Genomic DNA, 27249 nt, shown 5'->3' with positions numbered 1-27249 from the left:
TGAAGACAAACAAATCTATCTTGGTGTGTTCCCGGGAGCGAGATCGATGTGGGGCCATAGGCTGAGGGCCAAGCGAGAGATGGCAGAGCGGGGAAAGAGCTGCGATGGGTGATGAAGAAGAGGAGGAGGTGGAGGTAGAGGCAGAGGTGGTGGCCTCCCAGGGAAAAGATCGTCCTTGCTTTGTTAAATGATTTCTTCCAGCTGAACTCTCCTCCCGATATCAGTCAGAGAGAGATCTCCGAGAGATCAGAGAGAGAGCGAGGATTGCGTGGCTACCCAGAGTTCCCTGGGTCACCTTGGTGTACAGCTCACTCAGTAAATCAATCCGTTTATTGCCATTTCAATAACCATTCAGACTGTTTTTGCCACTAAGTGCTGTGCAGTACTCGTGTCACAGTCAGACCCCCACTGGGTAGATTTTCTAGATGTGTCTATTTCATGAATGTAAGGACTAAATTAAAAGGTTGGAAGCCATTTCAATACAAAGGGTGAAAATGTATTAATTGCATAGTAGGCACAGAACAATAAAGCGAATAAAGGGCAATTATAGAACACAGTCATATAGGCTTCTATACTACATGCAAGATACGCAGCGTGTTTCAAGCTCAGCGCTTTCTTTCTCAGCCGACACCCTGCAGTATGGACAGAAATCTCTCCACTCTGTGTGTGATTGTGTTCGTTCATCACTGAAAATGTGGGCCACCTTGCCTACAGGAGCTTCCGCCCTACCTAAAATAATTTCATTAGTATTGGATTCATTGGAGAGTTTTAGTGTCACATGTCACAGGTCTTTCCACTCCAACAAGAACATTATTCTAGGGGGAAACGACAGTGTGCCTATCTGGAATTCTGTAACACCTGATCGCCATATTGAATATTGGTGAAATTAAATGTTGAATTTCTTTACATGTCCTCCTGACACCCACACATACTCCCACTCACCAGGGCATTCAGAGTGCAGGGTAAGCCTAAGTCACCTGTAGCAGATGGGGGTTTACTGGACACTGCTGCCAGGATCAATCTTGTGATCAATCTTCTGGTGACAGGATGCTCTATTGAACCACCTGTCTCTGTCTCTGTCTCTGTCTCTGTCTCTATCTCTGTCTCTATCTATCTCTCTGTCCCGTTCTCCCTCTCTGTCCTTTATGTTTGGCAGCGGTTCCACTCTTGCCCACTAGATGGGGCTGTGATACTACTGATGATCCACAACAGGCTGCCATTCATCTCTGGCCTTGCACTGTAGATGCTCTCAGCCAGGGCTCCAATTTACCAACTCACTAACAATAAGGCCAACCTTCCTATAGTGGGGCATTTTAACTCTACTGTAATTATACTTACACTCTACTGTACTATACTCGCTTCGATAAATCCTGTTCTCATTGAATCTTGAAGTGAATCTATACCCAAAGCAACACAGAACAGCTGTACCTTTGCTTATATCCTGTACAGATCTAGCCATTACAGATTTCGCATTTCTCACTTCCTCACAACCCCCATGTTAAATTTGAACAAATTACCCACTGTCTATAAGTCAAGCATACTCCATAAGACATCCTCAGACATCCTTTCTGACAACTGAAATCTAAATACGGAAATGAAGGCTTCCAATCACAGGTAAAATCCCTCAGTCTCAGGTCTAATTCAATGTATAACAAAACCTTGTTATGTGAATTAGAATTAAGATCAGAATTAAAATTTGACCTGGTGAAAGAGATATATAGCTAGACTTTACTGCAGGGGCAAAATAAATAGGACATATTTGATTTTCATAGTCCAGTATTGTTTACCAACCTTTACCACAATGAAATTTCTCTCATCTCTTTATTCAGAGCAGAGCTGGTCTTACAGTGTCACATGCTGATGACTAGCAACATATGGCAACAGCACATGCCCTCCTGACACTAATGTACAGGCCGTGTACACACATGTTCCTCTGACACACTGGAGAGGAGTGGCTGTGTCCAAGCATATGTCTGTCACTGGGCGTTACAGGCATGTGATCAGAACTGTGTGTGTGTGTGTGTGTGTGTGTGTGAGAAATGATTCATAGTATGACGTGTGCATGCAACTGACATGTGTCCATGAGTGTTGGGCATACTATAACGTACATGTGAATGACATATGTCCATGTATGCTATGTTTGCGTGTGCCGCTTTCTTTGTATGTGTGTGCTCGTGCGTGAGTGTGTCATGTTTTAACGTACACACGTGCACGCATATATGTGCGTGTGTGTGTGTGTGTGTGTGTGTGTGTGTGTGTGAACGCACACAAGCTTGTGTGTGGTAGTAATCCGCATTGGGCAGCTGTGCTCATTCGTATTCAGCCCCAAGGCACTTCTAGCCCGTCTCACTGATTAGGGATCAGAGAGAGAGAGAGAGAGAGAGAGAGAGAGGGAGAGAGAGTGAGAGAGAGAGAGAGAGAGAGAGAGAGAGAGAGAGAGAAATGGTAAGGAGCGAGAAAGACAGAGAGACAAAGAGAGAGAGATAGAGACAAAGCAAGAGAGAGAGAGGTCCTCTCCTATTTAGTAAACAGCTGTTTAATGACTCTAATCCCATTAAGCAGGGGGAGCAGACTGCCCCCTCACATAACATGCATTATATGTACGTGTAAGTGTGTACTCACAGTGTACGTCCTCACACTAACAAACACACACACACATACACACACACCTTCCCTCTCCCTCTGTACACAGACACACACAGGCACACACGCACCTACACTGTATACATTATACCCAGGATATGAAATTGATTTGCCCTCATAAACATCTCGATAAAGCCCTTAATGTAACATCGCAAGCTGTTAAGGAGGCTTGGAGCCTTATGGAAATGACATGTAAATCAAATGAGCACTGTATTTTTTCGGACGTGATTTGACGGCAATTATTGTTTTGACCCAGCTCCTCAGTTGACAAAAGAAACCTGCTCCCTCTGAGGAGCAGGAAATCAGCTTTTCAAGTGCTCTTGTGTTTGAAGAGTGGAGGGCAAGGCAAGGCGTGATTGCTGCACACTGCAGAGAGGATCAGACTTGGGGTGATTTCATACAAGCAGAGAACAAGCGGTGAAGGCCAGGGCGAGTTGTTTGTTTCTCTTTCACATAGCCATATCCTCCAGCCTGTCTAGGGTAAAAAAAAAAAGGTGGTTGCGGTGTTGCGGCAGCTAAAGTTATTTGCCTGTGCAGATGTTTGCAAAAGACTAAGTGTAGCATGCATGATGTAATAGACTGAATGAATGAATGAATGAATTGTAGCCTCTAGCTATTCAAAGTAAGTGTTTATCATGGCACTGAAACATTCAAACAAATAAAACACTGAACACTGCAAAGACAACACTCATAACAAAACCAGGCTTGCGTGAGATTAATGCACCTCATCAAATTGTGACTCAAAATAGGAAAGTTGAATTTAGGCAAGTCACTGGGCTACATTCAGGCTTGACCTGTTTTTTACGCTAAATGTGGGCCAAGGACAAAAGTGAAATTAAATGAAAAAGTATCAAAAACAAACACATTTTAAATCATGAACATAAAAATACAGAATAGTAATGAAAGTATGACAGCAAAAAACAAACCAAGCAAAAGCATCAATCAAGTGCCCCTAACACCCACTGACATTTATACATTGACGCACTGACACACACACACACACACACACACACACACACACACACACACGCACAGTAGCACTTAAAGTGATATTTCTCTTTCGTAGAACAATCTCACTTTTTTGCAAAGAACACTGTCATTGCAGTAGCAGTCCACCTGCCTGATCACCACAAGGTATTCAAGCGTATTTCCTCCTGTTCTCAATATTGACAAATGCAGAAAGGCAAAATGACTTATACATCCAGAAATCCAGAAAGCCAAATGAAACAGTTTTACCTGGATCTTCTTTTCCATGTTTTAGAATTATTTTGCATTAGAAGTGGAGGTTTAGGACTAGGTCTTCATAAAGAAAGCCAGGAAACACTTTTGCTATAAAGTTTAGAGCTTTTTATTGCATAATGCAAAAAATCTAAGCCATGACATACACAGTAGAGAAAAATAAAGAAATAGAAGACACTGTGTCCAAAGGCATAAGCATACAGATAATAGGAACAGGATTTAGGGTTGATCCAAATAAGGCCTTGATTTTCTGATTATTATTTCAGCTAAATAATCTTACAATTTCATCACACCTCCAGTTGCCTCTCTTGGTTAGATGACTTTCAGGTTAAATCCCTCATTTCCTAATATGTGACTGCTTCAACAAATCCCTGTTGGTGAAGGTAGCCTAGTTTTAATCTCCCAATTAAAAATGTTTAAGTGGGCAGTTGACCCAGTATTATGGTGTTATTGTGATTATTAGTAGTGCTGTACTGAACCTGTCAGGCAGGGTTAGATTCTGTATTAACTGAGTTAATTCTACCAAGCCAGCCAGAAAATATAGGACTTTTTAAGGAGGAATCTGCAAAGTGAAAGTTGTAAAGTTTATTTTCTAATTATCAAAATAAAATATTTTCCCCTAAATGTTCTGTGCACCGCAATACTTTTTCTTTTTTTTAATATGACAAGTTTTAGGCTTATATTTTATTGGCTTGATGTAGCTACTGACTGTGTTCTTGGTATCAAAGAAGGTGGGCATGCGGCCAGGTGTTGGCTAACTGTTATGGAAATAGTAGTTGTGTAAAATCTTACGGTTTCAGGCTAGTTGACGTTGTCAACAGTTACAAAAGTTATGCTAAGTTACATTTCAGCGCATAATTCTACAGTAATTGATTTATGCTGTTGGGATATCAGGTACAACCTTATAGCCATGTTGGCTATCTGTCATAATTCACTGCCGTAGATATATATATCTTTTCATAACTGTATTAGTCCTATAACATTGCTGCAAGTTTCATTAATAGGATAATACAAAAATTAAACATGGTTTACTCTTCCTATATGTTGAGACTGACATTATTCTATTTTATGATATTATAATGTATGAAATGAATTATATAATTATATGTATGAATAATTAAAAAATAAATACAACATTTCAGCATATCTTAAACTCCTCCCCTATTACGTTGCTACATTTTGGTGATGTAATTTGGTTACTAGGGTAGTTAGTTAATATTTTACAAGAAATAAAGGATGACATAACAAGACCGTAACACCACAACACCATGTACCATGGTAGTGGGACATAAAAATATAAAATAGGTTACTGGTAACAGTAATATTCTGGAAGTGGCTGGTGGGTAGAGAGCAGAGGTCTGGTTGAACAACTGCTGGCTCCAGAGGCAGGTGGCAGCTTGATGGTGAAGCTTTTGCCATGTAACAATCCTGTTGGTGATTGGTGCTAAAAGAGGTTGGGCCCTATTGTGTGGTTGGCTAGTGTAAAACTGCCATTTCCTTGATGGCCAAGCTGTTGCAGAAGTTGCTTGCCCATTTATTAGTCTGATTTGTGGATAGGTCCTGAAGTCGACCGACCATTCTGTCTGGTTGACCTGTGCAAAGTTACATTTCTTTAAGTTGCAGGGTGCCATGTGAAGAGGCTCCAGCTGTGTGGTGAGGTCAGCCTTTGCTGCCTGATTGGTTTGCTAACTCAGAAAGGAGGTGGGCCCTGCTGTCTGATTGATTGGCTGGCACCAAAAAGACATTAGTGTGATTGGTCGACTTGCCAATAAACTAGTTGGACCCTGCTGTCTGATTGGTTGCCCAGCTCATAAGTTACCTGTCTGATTGGTTGGCTTGTTCAAAAAAGGAGATGGGCCCTGCCTCTTGATTGGTTGGCTGGCTCAGAAAGGAAGTGGGCACTGCTGTCTGAATGGACTGGCTCAGGAGGGACATCTCTCAGAAAGGAGGTGAACAGAGCTGTTTGATTGGCTGACAGGCTCCAAAGGGAGCATTGGGTATGGAGAAAGGTTACTGCTTCCCTTATTGCTCAAACATACATTGTGTTCCAATGAAGCATCAGATACCTGTGCAGAGCTCCTAGCAGGGTATGAAAAATTCTCCGCCATATGCAGTGTCGTTCCGATTGGTAGATTTTGATCACTGCCAAGGGACCTGCAAACTGGGCGTTCCCAAAGTGTACATGGCATGGTAACTTTGGAGAAAGTGAAGGTAAAAATTATCTAAATTCTTTCGACTGAGTTCCACAGAAGCTCAAGCTGAAAACCCTCAGCCCTTTTCCCTTTGGCCAAATGCTTTTGTCGCTGTGGCAGCCACCAGTTAGTCCCCTGTTTTCACTCTGAACTGCTTTTATTCTGCTCTGTGCTCTGTATTGACCATTTTAGATGTTTTGTGTTTTAATAAATTGAAGTGTGTTAAGTGTGTTTAAGTTTATTGTGACACAGTATTTTTTTTTGTTTTATTTGATGTCAGTATTAACAGCAAAGTCTCTCCACTAACAATATAGAAACTGCTGTTATTATGATTATGGTCATGCACAGGGCCACCAGTATCTTGCCGGGGGACAAAATGATCCCAAACCCCCCCCCCCCACTTCTAGTAGTAGAAGTAGAAGTTTTAGTAGTAGTAGTACAAGTATGTGCGACGCATTACAGGATTACGTTGTCAAGATAAAAGTCCCCCAGAATACTACAGGGTCGCAAGGTGTAGCATTGCAATTTGAAAAAGCCCTCTGGGTGCCATTCTACTTAGATTTTTTTCTCCTCCCACCAAGATATCTGTCCAATAGGTCCGCTTGATATAATAATCAGTGTGAAACGAACCGCACTGCAATGTAACAACCCAGCAAACTCAACCTGGCTGTGTCAGACCAAACCATTTTTACATAATAGGTGAAAGTAAAGTTTCCATCACTCTGTCATGGAAAATTGGAAAATAAAAAAATATTCAGCTTTAATGTAACTCAGAAAATACCACCTAAAGCGCTCACAAATATTTATTTTTGACAAAATATTCCATAAGTTTATTGACAATTAGAGGGCCTTCCTGGGCCCTCCCTGGTCCCAGGGCCCGGGACAACTGACCCGGTTGTCCCCCCCTGTCGGCGGGCCTGGTCATGCATTTAGTTTATAAAAAAATCATACCAATAGCATGTAGTCTATGAAAGACATAAGTGTATCTTTTGCTAGGCAACCAATATTACTGCTAATGGTATCATGATCACTGCAAAGAAAGTGTTGTTCACCCTTATCTGTAAGGAAAAGCAAATTACCTGTGCAGCTTTTATTGTGCCTGAAATTTTATAAGAGAGGAAGAACATAAGCACTTTGTAGGAAATTCCAAAGTTTGTCAAATTGCCTGTCAGTGCACGGCGGAGAGCAGTGGGCATCAGGCAACTGAGCAGGGAGTAGCCTAGGGCTCAGGAATGATCCCTTTGGAATGGAAAATAATAGAGTTGCTGTATGTCATATCCCTCCTCCACCCAGAAAGAAGTCCAGCTCCTCCTCAGAAGATGAAGGCCCATTTGAGTTATCATCCTCAAGGGAAATATCCTCAGATGAATCACCATCCTCAACAATGATGACTGATTCCTCAATCTAGGTATGACCAATGAAAACAGTTATTTTGGTAAAATTGAGTATATTTGCAAATACTTTGAGAAAATAAACTGAGACTTTATTTGCTGAATAGCTTTATTTGTTGAACACCTAAAGCATCAAGTATATAATATATACATAATTCCTTGAGGAACAAAGGTACATGGTCAGGCTCATCTATCCATTGTTTGTCAAATGAAACTCTTGCTTTTGTTTCTTGACAGGTGGAATGGTGACTGAATATGAAGAAACGTGTGTGTGTGCATGAACTGAGACTTTGAAGTTGCTGTTTGATGCATTGTGTTTATTTTATCTTACGGCAAGCAAAAAACAACACACAAAATCCTCAAAGTTTTGTTGGCTATGGTCTTATGTACCTGTGACATTCTACTCTGTCTTGTGAGGAGGCCCACAATTCCTTCCAGTGGTGTGTATGTGTGTGTGTGTGTAAATAAAAGTGATGAAGGCATTTGTTTGACATTACATGATTGTCATTCATTCTGGTGTTGAGAGAGAGTGTATAATATCTTCATAATTTACAGTAAAAAAAACTCACTAAGCACGCAGCAGTCTTTTAGGACACACTCACACACACACACACACACACACACAGACGCACACACTTAACAGCAGCCGGTCGAACCACCATTAAACAAGTTTGATTTTTATTGTTTACAATATGTAAGAGGGTAGGTCTGACTGACTGATTGTTTGACCAATCGTATCTCATCTTCGAATCGGCGTTTGACCAATCATTGAAGAGAGCGAGAGAAATGCCACTCCCTCAAACTGGATGTTGAGAAAGAACGTCATCTGCCTCATACATTTAGCTTTAGCCAAAATTAGCTAGACGTTCAAATCATATTATCTTATTGAAACGAGTGTTTCACTTTTCAACCGACAGTCCACGTAACTATTATTCATTTGGTGCTTCCTGAGTTACAGTGTCAAACATGTATATAAAAGCCTTAATCCGATGCAGAGACATGCTGAAAGGAGAATTGATCGTGTGAAATACTGGCTAGCTTTATCAATGCTAGCTAACAAGCAGGGGGCGAAAAACGAAAGTGGCTAACATTAACGCTAGCTAGCTAAGCCCATCAAAACAACCCTCGGCAGTTAATCGTACCTGCAACTGAAGCCACAAGAAGAAGGACTGATAGAGATATTTTCATCCCTATCAAGTAAGTGACGTTTATTGCTTGTAATAAGCAAGGTTGGTAGCGAACAGCTACTGCTAACATTAGCTAGTCAGCTGCTAACATGTAGACAACACTTTGACAACTATGAACTTGGCTGGCTAGCTAGTTTAGCAACATGGATGGTAAAGTGGCCTCATTTTCAGCAAGGGACGGTCGACTCTGAGCTAACGTTGGATCGGAGCAATGAAAATAGAATTGCATACTGTTGTTGATGATGTGTCTGCCATTATTTTGCCAAACGCATTTTGCTAAGTGGTTAGTTGTTGGTACCTTAGCCTTTTGCTGGGTTGTAGTTTTTCATTGGTCTGTCCGCTACTTTACGGAATGAAGTGGTTAAGTGAATGGAATAGAACATTTTGTTTTTATCTAATAGTTGCTAAATATTGTAGGTCTGGCCACGTGTGACATAATTCGCTGCATCCATCACAGGTGTCCTTGTTTTCATGTTTGTTTCACAGTGATTATATGTCATTAATAGAGTATTTCAAGATATCAAAATGTCACATTGTGTGAGTGAATGAGAGTTGAGGAGGGATTATTGTCGTGCAACATGAATGTCATATTTGCAACAGGTGCGCCTCACATGAGGAGTTGGTTTAGCACAATTAAACCAGATAGCTGCACAGAAGGCAGACTTTATTCTCCCAAAGGGCAAGAGTACCATCCCGAAGACTTAACCTAATCCACCTGTGTGACACAAGGTTTTTTCTTTTGTTAGCGACTTATAATGTTATGGTGTAATTAAGAAATCCATAATCCATTGCTTACGATGGATTTAGCAGATTTGAGTTTCATTAAAATATCTGGTTCCTCCACTTTTTAGTCCCGTACTTGCCCTATTAAAAACATCAGTGCAGGAGTTAACATGTTTTATTGCCTTGTTATGGGTATTTTTATTGGGTTGTTGGAGTGTGTGACTGTGTGTGTTTGTGTGACTGTGTGGTCTAGAAATGGCATCATCATCAGTGGCATGTTTATGTTGGCACCTTGATGTGAAATCCTGCACTAGCCACGCCGTTATAGCCTACTACGTCTAGTCTGTAGGCCTGTCCCAAGGCCTTTATCTGTCCAACTTTAGCCACGTCTGTAGACAGAATCACTACACAAGCACATGTATGCTCACATACAGTGTTTACTGGCGAGTTCAGAACAACCCTTAGATAACATAAAATGTGTCAAGTGCCAAGAGAGAAAGCTACTAGAACTGTGTGTGTTTGAACAGGAAAGGACTGAGTTATAGAGGAATACTGATACTAGTGATACTAATGTGTTGATTAATGCTTACTAATCCTTTTAAGCTCATATCCCAAATATTACCTGAATATGATGCCATATGCCATTATCAGCCATGATACTGAGCCGTGTTAAAACCTTATGCCATTTAGTTTTTGTGGTCTGTGTTAGTTTCCATGGTAATGTTCATATTATGCTGATAATTCACTTATACTGTGTAAGGACATTCACATATATAGGGATATTTGTGATTGGAATATGAGGGTGGATATAAAGATTTAACTTGATTATGACCTTATCTGGGGATATCTTGTATCTGGAATACTCTGTGCATGTCTTTGTGGCCCAGACTCAGCAGGATCACTGCACCTTCTTGATACATTTCAACATCTCTATTAATGTCCACAGAGGCACATTATTGTTTGCACAGTTTGTATGTCCTGCAGGAGTTGAGCTTGCTATTATTTCAGTTACAAGTTGTTGAGTTTTTATCTGTGCTTCCGTGCAATAACATTCCATTAATCTTCTCTCTCTCCCGCTCTCTCTCAACTCTGAGCCCTGGGAGTCGAGTTGAAGGCAGGCCAGTTTTCTGCATGGGAGAGAGAGTAGGCATATGCACATGCTTTTCCTGTTGCCGAGAATCCGCTCTTAGTCCAATATGACATGACGCGATTACCTTCCTCCTCTTAGAGACTAGTCTGGTAGGCTCCAGTCTGGCCTAGTGGCAGCCTAGACGCCACTGCACTGAAGATGACTGAAGCTGTCTCTCTAAAGAGTACTTGTTCCAGGAAATTGGTTGCTTCTAATGTGACTTCAATATCTGTATGAAGATGAGTCATCAAAGAAAGGTTCTGAGTTATTTCTGCTTTGATCCGCCTCTCCAATTTGAGAAAAGCCTGCCTTGACCAGGGACAGCCTCATTGCTTGGTAAAACTGAGCCCTTTTTAGTACAAATGTTATGGTAACTGAGCACAGTGCAATATTCAACCTGTATGCCAATGTTCCATTTACCTTGAGTTTGTTACTGTTTCAAATACAGATGTGGCTAATAGGTACTTTATAAGTGCAAAGATGAAAGTACATCAGTGGAAATTGATCATGTTGAAATTCACCTCTGCTCTAAACTGGCTTTTTAACCGAGATGTAAAAAGGGAAAAACAGTCAGAAAATGGACTAAAAGTATCATTTAGCTGTACAGTACAGCTATTATATGCATTAATGTAGCATGGCTATTTCATTTGTCTTTTTTTTATCTTATGCACACTGAGGAAAATGCACAGCCTCATGCTTTGGGAATGGGAATCAAGTCTTGAATGTAGAAGGGGAACTCCTTGCATTACCCCAGCCCGTTGGTATGAATGCCTGCAGTGCACCACCTATTGAATCACAAACAACGTTACTTGCTTCGCAATTGGAGTGTTATTCCATCAGTAGGATATGCCCCAAAACCTACATGGGTGTTTTTGTTTTGTGGAAAACCTGCCCAGGCATCAGTTCTTAACACTTAGGACATACATCTGTGGATAATATAGTATAGGTAGGCCTACAACCTTGGAATATAACTTACCTTCTAGTTTCAGTATCTCTGCTCTTCACAGGTTGCGACTGGCAGAGGGGATTTTTAGCTGGTCTGTATCCAGGGCAGGAACATTTTTTTGTCAACCAGCCACAGTGGCTGGTGCACCCCAAAATTAACCAGCCTGTTTGACTATTTCACCAGCCAAATATACTTTTAGAATAGAGCAGGACCGCTAAGTGATGGCTGGTTTACTTGCCAAAAATGCTGGTAGAGTCGACATACTTAACCAGTCACAGACAAAATTTTCAAGCCTTTGGCTGGTGTTAATTTCCCCCCGTGCTTCATTGTCACAGTATTATTCCTTTGGGAGAGACTTGCAGGTCATTCATGGGTTGATTACAGAGAAGATCACTCAACAGTCCCTCTATCTTTAGTGCACCAGCAATAGCCTACTACTACACCACCAGGCTACATTTCCGATCAGCCCGATCAACTCAATCAACTTTGACTTATCGTATTCTCATTATATTACATTCATTTCTTACTGATTTGGTCCATGGCCACAAACACAGTTCATTGCTCATTGCTGTCACCAGTAGCCATTTGCCCACCAAATATGACTGTATGGTAATGAAGTTAAATCATAGAAGTAGGTTATCGTAGTAAAGTAGAAGTAGCCTTAAGCATAGCCTAATCTTAAGCCGGGGGAGAGAGCTTGTACGTTAAAGTGATAGCCCACTGCTGCGTGTTGTCTGTGGTCTGTGTTTGACAGGCTAATCTGGCACTGCGTGGATCTCATCAGCAGCTGACTGCTAAATTGAGTTAGCTTGTTAAAGCTAGCCTCCCTGTCTGAAGTCTGAGACCTGTGAGTGCTCTGGGTCTGTTGGCTGGCCAGCTTTCTACTTTGACTCACCAACGCCATCAGCCATTCTCTCCATCTTGATTATACATGAATTTGTGTGTGTGTGACAGAGAGATCACAAATGCAAATGGCAGCTATAGGTCAGTTTTGCCACCAGTTTTGTCAAGACCTAACCCTGAAACACATGTACACCCACATGCACGTATGCATACAGACAGACACACACACACACACAATGGCATGGCTGCAGTCCTCTTGTCGCATGCTGCAACCGCTAACATGTACTGCTTCTGTTGCTATGGCGACCACTCAGCTGCCACTCCAAGCTGCATAACCATGGAGACATCAGACTCTGGGTGACATCATCCCCCAGAGAGCTCAGTGCTTACATCACTCCAAAATATGTGTGTGCGCATGCTGGTATTTTTTTATGTGAGTCTAACCTGTGTCTTGAAGTTGTGTTTACTGTTTTTGCTTGTGACCTATGAGCCTTAAAATATCAGGGCTCTTGCCAATGTATACATGTGTTTGTTGCACAGGTGAAAGAGCAGATGATTTAGTTTGGTGATGCTTCCCAGGGCTTTGATATCTAGTCAATAAGAAGTTGTAAGTGTGTGCACATGCATTTGTTGTCCAGGTAACAGGACAAGTGATTTGGACCAGTGATGCGTCCCAGGCCTTTGAAATCTGATCAGTGGCAAGGTGTGCCTGTTTCTGTGTTTGTTTGCTGTTATGCAATGTGTTGTTTAGCAGCACTGTATCAAAAGGGTGCAAAGATGGAGTCAGGGAGCAGGTGTGTTGTGTGTCTGCATGCCTGTTTCTGGGGAGCAGGTGTCTTGTCAGGGTCTTGTATGATCATTGTCATCCAGGAAGGACAGAGCAGGAAGGATGCACACACACACACACACACACACACACACACACACACACACACACACACACACATTGCTGTGTAAATATGCTTTGATTTGGCCACTATCAAATGCTTTTTAATACAGTCACTACTTTTATTACTGTATATTAGTCAGGAACCAGGAATGATTCAGGTTTTTAAGATTCTTATGTGACTGATAACTGAAGAACTTTACGTCACTCTAAGAAGAGTTGTGCTAGTCTGTTCTACAAAGGCAAATAGTAACTGAGTAGTGAAACTGAAAATTGACTTCAAAGTTTACAAATACTAGTTGCTGCTGTTTGCTTTTGTAGGACAGTAATATTATGATAACATTTGTTACCAGTGCTAGCGCAGGTTAACAGAGCTGAAAATCGTTTGTTGGACAGGGTGGCATAGTCGTAGGGGAAAAGTCCTTAAACTGGTGGACTCAGGTTCAAGTGTCTTGAGCAAGTGTTGAAGTGTCTTTGATCAAGACACTGAATCCTCACCAGCTCCGGGGACGCTGTTCTGTAGCCGACCCTGTGCTCTCACATCCCTGTGGCAGAGGGCAAGTGAAAAGAGAATTTTCCTCCAGGGATCAAGAAAGTATTGCATTATTATTTGGAGAGCGCTGCATAAGACATTTCTTAGAAGCGTTTCCTTGTTTTTGTAGCTCAATTGATTTGCACAAGCATCGATAACAAATGCAACAACTTCTGCTTCCAATATCTCAACATCCAAAACATGTGAGTAAGCCCTCACTGGACTGAAAGGATTCCTAGATAATGATAAATCATTGGGCAGTTTTTTTTAGTCTGAACACTCCTTTCAGCTTTTTCAGTGAGAAATTTATCTGAGGACACAGGCTCAATAAAACATGACAAATCTTGTAACGTACGGACCTAGATTTTGTGTCCTGAATCCAGACACATACATTAAGAGACCGGAACATTGACTCTGCCGATAACTTATTTGTAATTAGTATTTATCGACATTTTCAGAAATAACGTAGGCTACAAGGTAAGAGTGCAATTTCCGAGGCTAAGAGGCCATTAAGTGGTGTGACAATCAATATATAAGTTCATGTTCTGACATTACGTAATCAATTTACATAGGCAAGATACAGAATTTCTCTCTTCGATCAAACAGCCTGATAATTGTTGTTCATTTAGCTAACGCAGACAGAGTTATGGACAGATAATTCTACGCATCCTCTCCATCAGTTTGTTAATGCTCTTAGCAGCCCGTTCTGGCTGGCCAAAGAAGCTTTTAAGCTTGCTCTCCAGTCTCTTTAAGCATAAACCAGAGTGGCTGGGCTATTTCTGGATATGATGAGTAATGATCACTGTTTGGTTGAATTATTCCTTTAGGCCTATCAAGTAAACAGTAAAAGAAAATAGGCCTACATCCTTGAAATCTCCAGTGAAAAACAGTCAGTTTCTCTCAATCCCCTCCTTCAGTATGTGAGGAAGTTATTTAAGTTTAAGATTTAGGTCACTTTTCATGACCAGCAAGAATCACAGTGCCCTTAGCCTGAAACACAACATTCACAGAGTTTTCCATTGCAAACCACATTAGGCATGAAACGCATTGCTGAAATATGTTATCCTGTGAGTCGTACAGTACAGTGTGTACTTCAAGTAGGGCTGGGCGATATGGTTGAAATCAATATCATGATAATCATAAGGATTTTTCTCGATATCAATATATATCACGATATGGTTCATGTAGCCTATGCAAAATCACGTTAAATAATCAAATGAATGTTCATCTCATTGAACCGAATGGTAATGTTAGGTGTGATGTCAAACAAAACTGAAATATTCAAATTATATTCCTACCATACCTCATTTTATGAGAGTTTTTAAGTAAAATTTGCCTGTCATCATCAATTTAGACAGCAGAAATGTGTGTCACGATATTAAAATATCTTCATATCATCACGATATGATTCCGCTGAAAGACGATAAATGATAATATTGAATTATCGCCCAGCCCTAACTTCAAGCTATCAATCAGTTAGCCAGAAAGTCAATCGATCAGTCCATCAAATAGTTCATGATTTAGCTTGAATTAAAATACTGGGTATATAATACCTAATAACATAAGAAACTACAAAATGTGCACAGTAGAGCACAGACCTCCGCCATGTGTGACAACCACCTTTTGGTGATATGCCACACCAAAAACCACGCCCCCTTTTGGCCAATTGACATGAGAAGTTAATCAGTTCTTCCTTTGCCCATAACTAACCTTCATACCAAGTTTTGTGCAAATCTGTGCCCAACTTTGTGAGATATCCTGCTAACAGACAGACGGATGGACACACAGACACAGGCGAAAACATTACTTCCTTGGTGGAGGTAATGAAGTTGAAATTAAAACTTAAAAATTTCTTATGATGGAACAGTTTTAGGCTAGGCTACTTATTTTCCTGAATATGACAAATTAGGCTAGAGTATAAGAAAGACAGTGATTCATTGTTACTGCACATGCCTGCAATCAGTCAACTATTCAGTTAAAATCCAATGTCTGTCTGTCTCTTCTTCCTCTCCTGCTGTGTCCGTCTCTGTCTTTCTCCCACTCTTTCTCTCTACTACAGTTAGCAGTGGTGGTCTCTCAAGGGCAGAGCCATGGGGGCGTTCCTGGACAAGCCCAAGACGGAGAAGTACAACTCGCATGGTGAGGGCAACGGCCTGCGCTACGGCCTGAGCTCCATGCAGGGCTGGCGGGTGGAGATGGAGGATGCCCACACAGCTGTGGTGGGGCTTCCTGCTCCTGGTCTGGCAGACTGGTCATTTTTTGCTGTCTACGATGGTCACGCCGGCTCTAGGGTTGCCAACTACTGCTCTAAGCACCTCCTGGAGCACATCATCAGCTCTAGCTTGGGGGCCATAGGGACGCAAAGCTTGCAGGGCTCCCAGTCTGGCTCAGACAGCTCCACCAGCGACCCTCCAGCCCCGGTTCCACCTACAGTAGAGGTAATGAAAGCCGGAATCCGGGCGGGCTTCCTGAAGATCGACGAGCACATGCGCAGTTTCTCGGATCTGCGAAATGGCATGGACCGTAGCGGTTCAACAGCAGTGGCCGTCCTCCTGTCACCCGACCACCTCTTCTTCATCAACTGTGGCGACTCACGAGCTGTTCTGTACCGCAACTCGCACGTCTGCTTCTCCACACTGGATCACAAGCCTTGCAACCCAAGGGAGAAAGAGCGCATCCAGAACGCCGGTGGCTCAGTGATGATTCAGCGGGTGAATGGGTCACTGGCCGTGTCGAGGGCCTTGGGGGACTACGACTACAAGTGCGTGGATGGGAAGGGCCCCACGGAGCAGCTGGTCAGCCCCGAACCTGAGGTGTTTGAGATGGTCCGGGCCCTGGAACAGGACCAGTTTGTGGTCCTGGCGTGCGACGGCATCTGGGACGTAATGTCCAATGAGGAGCTGTGCGAGTTTGTCAGGTCCAGGCTGGAAGTGTCCGACGATCTGGAGAGGGTCTGCAATGAAGTGGTGGACACCTGCCTGCACAAGGTATGTGCGGATGTGTTGTTTGGGAGAGCAGGGTATTTTATGTGTGTTTTTTCCTGTGTGTGATAGCCAATGATTTTGTGAGGAAGAAGTTTCCAATCAAAATTAATTTGGGATTATAAGGCAGGGATGGCACATGATTACACATTGGGGGGGTGCTTGGTGTTGTTCACATGCCATTTTACATTTTATGCCTGGTAATGGCTTAAAAAGATTAAATGTGTGGAATCGGGCAGAAACAAGCCTACTGTGACGCCTGTGTGCTACAAATGACTTGTAAAAATGATTGTGGCACTGGGGAAACCATATCAATTCCCCACTCCGTTGGGACTTGTGTGATGAAAGAATGTTAAATGTACATAAAATTTTGAAGAAATGTTACTTTTGTTGTTTGTTACATTATTGGTTTCCTCAACTACATTGGCTCAGAAGCATCACTGAATGGATCGTCAATTAAAAAGGAGAACCTGGTTTACTAGTTTAGAACATTAAACTACAAATAATGAATTTCTAAAAGCCAAGATTACAACATTTTTTTTTAAATTTTAGATGCTGTATTTTTTTTTGCTTAAGTTAAAACATAACTGCACAAGCGTTTTATAGGTGCTCGTGTGGCGGGGTGTGGTGGGGGTATGCATGATTAGAGTGAGGGAAACTATGTTGACTTTAAAAACTCCACCTGATAAAACCAAAGTGCTGTGGTAGCAGCACAGTGTTGTTGTAACTAAGAGAGTTGCTAAACAAAATATTTAATTCTTGCTTTGACTTAGCTAGTTAGTACCGTGCGCTAACCTAGAGGTGGCTATCGCTTGTGGGACTTCTAGCGTACTGCACGAACAAATCAACGAACAAACGAACATACAGAGCCTGGCAATTACAGAGGTGCTTCTCCTGAGCACCTAATAAAAAAAAAGTGAAGGGCAACAAAAGTTACAGAGCTCTAAAGCCATTAATAGTTAATAAAAGAAATTGAGAAATTAGCATAAAGAGCGGGACTGCACTACCTGTGTGGGACCATAACCTTTTATATGCCAAACACACTTCAGAGACTATGCCATTACCTCTGCCCTGGAAATCCTCTTCCCCCTTTCGTTTCAGCACTAACTCCCTCTCCTCCTCGTTCTCTCTCCATCCCTCTCTTCCTCCCTCCATCTTAGGGGAGTCGGGATAACATGAGTGTTGTGTTAGTGTGTTTGCCCAGCGCTCCCAAAGTGTCAGAGGAAGCTGTGAGGAAAGACGCTGAGCTCAACAAATACCTGGAGTCTCGAGTGGAAGGTGAGAATGGATGGATGGAAAAAAGAACTGAGGTTTATGTGCAAATATTATGGTATAGCTCAACATTTAGAAATGTAGTTGGTTATTTTCTTCAAACATTTTATCCTTCAGTTTTCATAAAAATGGCTTTGTTGTACTCCTTATTGAATCCAACTAAATCCAACTAAAAATCAAAATGTCATTGTATCCCTTAAAGTGAATATTGGATCATTTTTAACGTGATAAAGAGTAATGCAAATGTTGACTGAGGGATGTGTGTGGTCAGGTGGAGCAATTGTGTGTCAAAGTGCAGAATTATGAAAGAAATGAAATGTGTTATTGAAAAAACATATTACCTTGAAAATGGAGCATCACTATTGCCATGTGAAAACCTTGAAACCTGTTTTTACAAGAGCTGAAGGTTTACGAGCTCATTTATTGCCTCAGCAAGTTTCATGAATCCAAGGTCTATAAATCCCATTTAGAATCTTCAAGAATGCATGGTTATCAAACTTAAAAAAAACAAGTCTTTTTTTTTTCTTAGTTCCTGCAAAAGTTATTTCTTGGAGACACAACATTTTTACCCAAACAGAAGCCATGTATCATATCTCTGTAAGTAGGTTTGCTCCACCGACTGACCCTGTGTCTAACCTCCAGCCAAGCTAGCTCCGGCTCACAGCAGAAGAATGACACAATCCTGACCTGCTTTTCCATTCCAGCAAGCATTCCCTCTCTTTATTCCCTCTTTGCTCCTCTCCTCCTTCTCCCTCTCTAAGCGCATCTTTCTCTCCCCTCTCCTCCCTCGCTCAAACATTCCCCATCTTCTCTGGATGGATTCACTGCCCCCCTCCTCTTCTCTCCCTCCCTCTCTCTCTCTCTCTCTCTCTCTCTCTCTCTCCCCCTCTCCTTTCATTTCATTTCATTTTTCTCTCAGGATGAATGAGACCCTCTGGTGAACACAGTGCAGCTTTTCTGCAGTCTTTGTTGGTTATGTCAGCTCTCTTCCCTGGCTGCTGTTAGTGAGTCTAAACCAGGGTTGTTCATAGAGCTGCAACGATTAATCGATTAATCGATTAGTTGTCAACTATTAAATTAATCACCAAACTATTTTGATAATCGATTAATCGGTTTGAGTAATTTTTTAAGAAAAATAAGTCAAAATTCTCTGATTCCAGCTTCTTAAATGTGAATATTTTCTGGTTTCTTTACTCCTCTATGACAGTAAACTGAATATCTTTGGGTTGTGGACAAAACAAGACATTTGAGGACGTCATCTTGGGCTTTGGGAAACACTGATCCACATTTTTCACCATTTTCTGACATTTCTGACCAAACAACTAATCGATTAATCGAGAAAATAATCGACAGATTAATCGAGAAAATAATCGTTAGTTGCAGCCCTAGTTGTTCAGCTGTTTCAGATTGGGGCTGAAATATGAAATTTAGTCTCTCACCCTGAGACCAAGGTTCAGTAAAGCAAATCTCCACACTAGTCTTATGAGCACCCACTAAAATAAGCCTGTGACCCTTTTGGTCTTGACCCATAGTATGAAAAACCAGGGTGTAGCATTTGGAGGAAAGGTTGTAACGGTCAATGTTTGACTGTGTAACACAGGTGGCAAGACAATAAACTAACACTGGAGTAAACACTGGAGTGTACAAACTCAAGTTAATAATGTTGGCTGAATGAATGGTGAGGGAGTCCAAAGTGGGTTAAAGCGGTAAGATATAGCTATGATGTGTGAATGTTTAGGCCAGGTGAAATTAATGTTTGGATAAAGCAGGGTGAATGTTTGGCCCCAGGAGCTGTCTACCACTGGTAGATGGAAAGAAAGAGGGAATAAAAAGAGGGAAAGAGGGAGAGAGAGAGAGAGAGGGAGAGAGAGAGAGGGAGAGGAATGCTCTGGCTGAACATTGAACTGGCCTGATGCCACACTCCAACTAGGCTGCAGGCCTCTTTCTCTCTGTCACCGTCTCTGTCTCTCTCTCTCCCTCTCTCTCTCAAGTCAACTTGTATGGTTTCCATCTCCCCTTCCTGCTCCTCATTTGTCACATTTTTGTTCTCTCTCCCCCACTCTCTTCTCCCTTTCTCTTCCTCCCTTTCCTATCTTTCCCTTCTGATCTGGGTTATTACCACATTGATTAATACCGGCTTGTTTAACATGTTTGGTGTTTCTTCAGAGATGATGTCTCGGTCAGCGGAGGAGGGGGTTCCAGACCTGGTGACGGTGATGAGGATCCTGTCCAGCGACGGCATCCCCAATCTTCCACCAGGGGGTGGCCTTGCCAGCAAGTAAGCCCCACCACCCGCTCAGGGATACACAATGGCGTCTAGGCGTGAAAAACACAGTAGTTATACTTTATACCATAGACATCCAACAAAATAATGTCAAGGTGTAAGCGGAATTTAACGCATTGGGGCATCTAAACTAAAAATTATTTTTATGTAGTGTGAACGAAAACTCAGGATGAGAGAGTGGCAGTTTGACAGGTTTATTCAATCTACAGGTTGGGAGCCAAGGAACTCAAAATCTGGATGGTTACACAGAGTTTTATAGTGTTGAATATTTGTAATTCATGATTATGTTAATACAGAATATAATAAAGCTATTAGTCAAAAAGTATAAGGTCATATGAACAAGACTGAACAACCAATGATAATTATAGTTCTAGTTCTTATAGTTTCTAACTTTAAGGAGATGCATAATAAGCGGTGACCGCCTTCTTCTAGAAGGCAACAAGTTATTATTTTGTCAAAGCCACTTGGTCAGTGGCATCTTTGAGATATGGGCATTTGCACATTTCAAGCTCACTGTTCTGTGAGAAACACACAAGATGTTACTTTTAGAGTTTAATCTTGTAATGGTGAAGCAGATTCAATATTCTTGAGTTCTTGAGTTACATATTACAGTTACAAGTGAGCATATAGGAATGTTGCTTAGTATACGTAGGTACTTTTCTTTTTCTTCCTCAACAGTAGATAAGTATACTTGCCTGTCACCGCTGACCAGTGACTACAAAATATCATATATCAATATCAGGGCAAAATCAATGATTAGTTAAGATTTACCAATGATGTAAAATAGGATATGTTTGCTGGGTGTCTATGAGCAAGGAGTGAGTGCACGCCCAAGTTACAATTTTCCACTGCTAGGCTTCCCTACCTCATTCTGGATCCATGGATATTCTTTGATACTGCTTGTTGTCTTTCTTCACACGGGTGAACCCTTGATTGCTTGGGCTGCGGCACACATGATGATGATGACAGAGAAGCAGTCAAATGTCTTCCTATATATACGGTACAATATTCAAGCCTGTGTTGGCAAGTTATCACCACCGACTCGACTGGTGTATTTCTTGCTTGCTCTGGTTAGAGCTGAATCACTGGCTGACTCCCATAAAGCCAATGGAAGATACACCTAATTGACTACTTTTCAGTGATGGCGGTCCAACGTGGCAGTGGTTTGAAGTCATTTTTTCCACTTTGAAATTAATTGACTGAGCTTTTGAAACAGACCGATAGTAGCCTATCTGACAGTGAAAGTTCAGTTTTAAGTGGAGTTTGAGGCTGTGAGGTTTGTTTACATTGGCAATATTTCTAAATATTGAAGTTAAGCAGACCTGTATTTTGAGTTGGATTGGGTTATGAACGTTACAAAAAGCTTATCTTCCATCTTAAAGTCAAACTATTCAAGAATGTTTAAGAATTTACCAAAAGTATGTCTTGCCAAATAAATGGATGAGGTTAGTACTTTAAGCCATAGGTCAGTGTTTCTCAACTGGTGTGATGAGGTAGTTAAATGTGCTGTGGCATGTGCTCAGATGTTCCTTCCAAATTTCTTTCAGATATTAAAGTTCTTGTGTCATCAAGGTTTTGTGTAGCAATCACAAAGTTGAGTTTGCATTAGAAGTTTTAGTAGTAGGCCAAACTGTATCTGTGCACATAGAGGTAAAGCACTACTGCCATAGTGAAGTTTCTATGACTTTATGGCCTGACATCAGGATTAGTAAATGTGATCCCAGGTTTGTAGTCATAACAGTACTGCCAAGCTGTAGTTTTCAGTTTTTTCACTTCTACCTCTTCTCTTTCCACATAGTCTATGTCTTTACTTTGATGAATGCATAGAATAGGTCAAAACCTCATCACCTTTTTTCTGTCTGTGTGTTCTCCCTCCAGACGCAGTGTTATTGAAGCAGTATACCACCGTCTGAACCCGCACAGGGAAGAGGATGGGGTGAGTAGTGATACACTTGATGGATCTCTACACAGAGAAAGAGCTTTGTCCATCTTAGACCATTTTCATAAACACTCGGATACAAATCATGTGCTTTTGTTCTGAGGCTACAAAAGAGATCTGAGATATCAACTGTCTTGTTTGCTAACTTTATCCCTCACACACGTTAATCTCCCCCGCGGGTACGAGTCGTCTCTGAAATCTTTTTACTCTTGGCACTTTTGGTTCATGTGGACCAGGCGGGTGAGATTTTGTTTCTATTGGATTGTTAGGTTGATTTCAAGCTCAAACCACTGCAGGTGAAGTGTTGAGAAGGACTTTCAGAGATTGCTTTGAGCCCATCACCCGCTCCCATCATGATAAACAGCTTTACTGTTCTCTGTGCATGGAGCATGCTGCACAACCTCCCAGCCAACCCTCATAACGTATGCATGACAGCACAGCTTTGTCTCAAGTCATACTAGTGGAATTGAAAAGTTTTCCTACTCTACCAGATCCAGGGGCTGCAGGTGAAAGCATTCTCTTCTAATTGTTTTCCAGAAAAGTCAAGGAGTGGGTCCTGCCCTGTGAGATGAAGAGAATAAATGCTCAGTGCATTAAAGGATTTTTGTGTCTATTTGAGTGTTCATTTCCCATCCTCTATTGACTGTGAATTACCCTCCCAGAATGCTACCTTAAGGCAGGGTTTAACAAAGGTCAGTTTGAGTTCTCTGGATCAGTCTGTGTTTATTTGGCCCAAAAATACTTCTACGCACATAAAGCAAACTCAGATTATGTACCACGGGTGCTAGAACGGTGTTCCCCCCTTTGAGGATGAGTCCAACAGTGTATATAATAACAAACAGACTTTTCAGGCTCCTGGATAGTCATGTGTGGCTGTGCGTCCTTGTGCTTCAGTCCCAGCCTCATCTGCCAGCATCTACTGAAACTGAAACTGTGTTTGAGGTGCCTGTCACTAATTGAGGCTTCTTTTGGTCCTTCCAATAAGGTTTTGGTCATCAATCAGATTGGCTTCTTTAAATCTTGAACCTAGCCTTTAAATTTAGCAAGGGTGCAAGAGAGAGGCTGATGTTTCGCAGTGGTGTGAGAGCGAGCGCTACTGTTGGACAGCATGGCTCAAACTCAGGTTTATGGTCTGGTCCTGGTCCCTGAGATGAGTCCCTGGCTTAGTTAGCCGACAGAGCTATAGGCTACTCCCTGCTATTAGAGCTAATTTTACTGTGAAACTGGTATTATTTCAAATGTAAACTGTTCTTGAAGGACCAAACTACTGTTGATTGTCGCATCCCGAGCCAAAAAAATAATCCCATCCCTGAAATACTGATCTAGTGTCAATTTGTATTCGTTCGGGTCCCAGTGAATGGGATGGTCAAGTGTGGGCTGATGAGTGATTCTAGACCAGTGCTGAAACCACGGTATTACTTATACTTGGGAAACATGGGTTACACATCTGGCTTTGAAGGTATCTTAAGAGAGAGATTAAGAAAGAGATTCTTGTGTAGTGTAGATTAGGGATGTTCACGAAAAATCAATTATCCATTTATTGTTTATATTTATACTTGTAACATCGATATTCGATTGTTAATTTGAGTGCAAATAGATTTTGTTTTTAAATGTGCATCCCTAGTGTAGATAGGTAGTTGGTTTAGCAGTAGGCCAAACTAGATTTCAGATAGCATTTTATTGATCCCGTTGGGGAAATTTGAAGCCAGATTTGCTAATTGCAAAACAAGATTCTACCTGTTTATACAGTATCAAACATCTCTTTGGTCAGCTAGAGTCGCCTTTGAAGGGGAGTATGAAAAGGCACATCTTGCGTGTATCTAGGTGCTATAACTGGACTGATGGAGCCAAGCCCAACTTCTTGGGCTGCTCTTTCCTCTATTATTATTAGTATTATAACCTAACAACTTCTTTAAAAAGTGTTTCATCGGTACAAGAGACAGGCACACTTTTCCTGTCATTTCTTTATGGCACCTATTGGGCCCAGTCCCCACCACACACACACACACACACACACACACACACACACACACACACACACACACACACACACACACACACACACACACACACACACACACACACACACACACACACACACACACACACACACACACACAGGTGTCTTATTGAAGTAGTGGCTAACTCCAAGGATGAAAAAGCAGGAGAGGAGAGAGGGATCATGTGAGGATGGATACATACTCAGATTAGCCAACCACGACTGGCTATACACAGCTGACAACAGTGGGAACTCCCTATTTCCACAGCATTTTGCCCCGGGGCGGAGCCTTATGTCTTGGGTCACACTGATTGGTGTGTGCATGATCCATGTCTGCTGTGTGTTCTCGCACTAAAACTCAAACCTAGTAGCAGACTGCAATTAATATGAGGCTACAGGTTTGGATTGTTACTGTTGTATGCCTACCACAGTGCAGTGTGTGGGAGTGCGTGTGTGAGTGTGTTTGAATGACAGATCAGACAGTCTTGTGAGGGTATGGCACACTGAGATGCCAATATGAAAGTCTTTGATTAAGGTGATCATAGTAGCAGTATATGTGTGCACATGTGATAGCCTGTTATGTCTGGTGTGTGTGTGTGTGTGTATGTCTGCTTGTGATGAACATATCAAGAGTCTTGAGATGGAGCATGACTCCTTCTAGCTGGGATCACTGTGTATGTGTTTGGTAGTACTGTATGGTTGAAGCCCTTGGATGCTCCGGTCTTCTTACAGTGTCGTCTCGATTTGTCCCCAAGAGTAGAGAGCTATCATGTTTGTCTTTCTCACACACATACATAGAGATATATCATCTACACTGCTTACATTGATTGATTTAGAGTTAAGAATATTTGTAATCATAAGGCCATGATCACACAGAATGTTTTTCACAGTTTTTCTCGAGTGTCCCAAAATGCAAGCCACATAGTTTTGGAGAGACACACGCCTGCTGCGACCAAGCCATTGAAAATAACTGAAAAAAGGTGCAGGCGAGTTCATTAACGCATCCTATGTGATCACAGCCAAATAGCACTTGTGTTAGAGGAATGCCATAATGTTCTTTTTTTTGTTTGTTTTGTTTTCAATGGGTACTGTTACCTGCAAGCTACATAGTTAGCTAGCAGTTAGCAGTACCCATTGATTTTACTCAAGAACTTTAATTATGCCAACAGGCTGTTATTCAATTAACTGAAACCCCAAAGTTTTCCCCTCCTATGTAACGAGCTTGGGGAAGAAAACTGAAAACTAAAATTTAAATTAAATGCTTTCACTGCAAGAATAGATAATATCCCAGCAGCAAAAATACTGTCACGGCTTTACTTTTTACAGTTCAAAATTTCTCAGTGTTTGGAAATGGCAAGTGGCACGTTTACACACACACACACACACACATACACACACACACACACACATTGATAAGGGTTGTGTAGATTTGTCTAACTGTGTGTTCACCCTCTGATTAACGCAGCCCTCCTGTTTCATTTGGTAAGTGACCACATATATAACTGTTACACCCCTCCCCCTTTTTTCCTACCCCTCATCTACACACAAACACACACACACACACACACTCTCTCACAGGCATGTAAGTGACCACCTGCTGCGCATATTCCCCTTCTCACCCCTTCATCAGTCTCTACTCCCTGCTCTGATCTACTCTCTAGCATGTGGAGCTCCATTTAGAGTTAAGGCGTGCATATGGACCTCTGTGTGCAGACATGGCTGTCAAGGTTTGACAAGGATGAGTGGTCGTTCTTCCTGGTCCTCTTGTCTGTTTCTCTCTCACTTCACACACTCTCACAGACAACTAAACACACGCATGCACTGGCTCTACACGCATGCACCGCTGTCTCTCACTCACTCTTTTCCACAACTGCACGCGAGTATGTCACACTCTTTGTCCGTCTGTTTTCTGTCTCACTCCCTGCAATAAAACCAAGGCCTTGGAATTGTTGTGTTGGCGTATTGTTGCAGAGAGCACCCACCCACCGAGGTTGAAAGTGTGCCCCGGCTCACCCTGCTGTTGTACCCGCTTCTTAACTTTCTTTTTTGTTGTGTTTCTAGGAAAACCTGGCCTTGAATTACAGGTTGGGGAAACAAGTCACTGAGTGCGACTATAACGATTGTACTTCTATGTTTGATAACGGTGTGCCCCTCTTTTTTTTTCTCTCTGTCACCCTGCTCTCCCTCCTGTGTCTGTTTTCCTTCTGTTCTCTTTCTTCTTCATCTTGTCTTGCCCCTTTCTCCTCCTCCCTCACTCTTCCTCCTTTGCCATATTCTACTACTTTCTCCTCCATGTTTTTCCCTTTCATTCTCTCTTCCCCTCTCTTGCTGGCTTTCCTCATGCAGAATGGAGCTGAATTTGAGGACCCCTGGTAGCTGTCCAGCACAACTGCCTGATCCAAAAAACAGGACCACTTTTCCACACAAGATCACATCTGTATTCACCTTTTGATTTCTTCTGGCTTATTTTCTTTTTTTTTTTTTCTCCCACACTGAGAGATCAATCGGAGCAGAAATACCGGTTTTAAAAAACCTCACAAAATACACCCAATCCAGAGGATTGCAAAACAGATTTTGTTGGTTCTTTTATTAAAAAAAAACAAAAAACAAACCAAAAAAAAAAACAGGGAAAAATAAGAACAATTGCAACGATAGTATGAAAACAGAATTACATATAGGAAGAGAAGCAAAGAAGGACAGGTTTTCTTTGCCCCTCGTTTTCTTGCTTTTTTTGTGGTGGTTGTTTTTGTCGTGGACTGGCGGAGACACGGGAGCAGCCCTGGTTTGGACGCTGTGGGACACAGACGCTCTATGGTGCCTTGCTCAGAACTGAGAGAGAAGGGAGAACCCTGCAGCTCGACAGCCAGCCAGCCAGCCAACACCAAACCAGCCAGCCAGCCAATACCAAACCAGCCAGCCAGGGACATTTGGAAGACACTGAATAGACTGAAGTGGTTTCCTGGCTGCATTTTCGGCATTATTTGTTTGAAATGTAACTACTTTACTTGCACCTGACTGGCAGCCAATCGGCCACAAAAGCCTGTGACCCCAGCCCTGTAAGCT

The 27249-nt window shown here is 41.9% G+C and overlaps 1 protein-coding gene across 2 annotated transcripts; it reads left to right on the top strand.

The window, feature by feature from the left end:
- Positions 1 to 8316: 8316 nt before the first annotated feature.
- Positions 8317 to 26669, top strand: ppm1ba (protein phosphatase, Mg2+/Mn2+ dependent, 1Ba). Of its 2 annotated transcripts, XM_071532510.1 has the most exons (6): positions 8317 to 8662; positions 15771 to 16698; positions 17853 to 17970; positions 20131 to 20242; positions 22127 to 22184; positions 26533 to 26669. In XM_071532510.1, the coding sequence occupies exons 2-6, from the start codon at positions 15802 to 15804 to the stop codon at positions 26560 to 26562; spliced, it is 1215 nt and encodes a 404-aa protein (XP_071388611.1). In that variant the 5' UTR covers positions 8317 to 8662; positions 15771 to 15801; the 3' UTR covers positions 26563 to 26669. The 2 variants fall into 2 exon arrangements, with proteins under 2 accessions (XP_071388611.1, XP_071388610.1); XM_071532509.1 differs by lacking the exon at positions 26533 to 26669 and having other exon boundaries at positions 22127 to 22440.
- Positions 26670 to 27249: the final 580 nt, after the last annotated feature.

The sequence above is a fragment of the Centroberyx affinis genome, unplaced genomic scaffold (assembly GCF_046629955.1).
Source record: "Centroberyx affinis isolate AG114_WGS23_722 - 3 ecotype Tasmania unplaced genomic scaffold, CSIRO-AGI_Caff_v1 ptg002201l_1, whole genome shotgun sequence".
In the NCBI taxonomy this organism is placed as follows: domain Eukaryota; kingdom Metazoa; phylum Chordata; class Actinopteri; order Beryciformes; family Berycidae; genus Centroberyx; species Centroberyx affinis.
The sequence above is the reverse complement of the archived record's forward strand: the minus strand, read 5'-3'. Positions and strand labels throughout refer to the sequence as shown.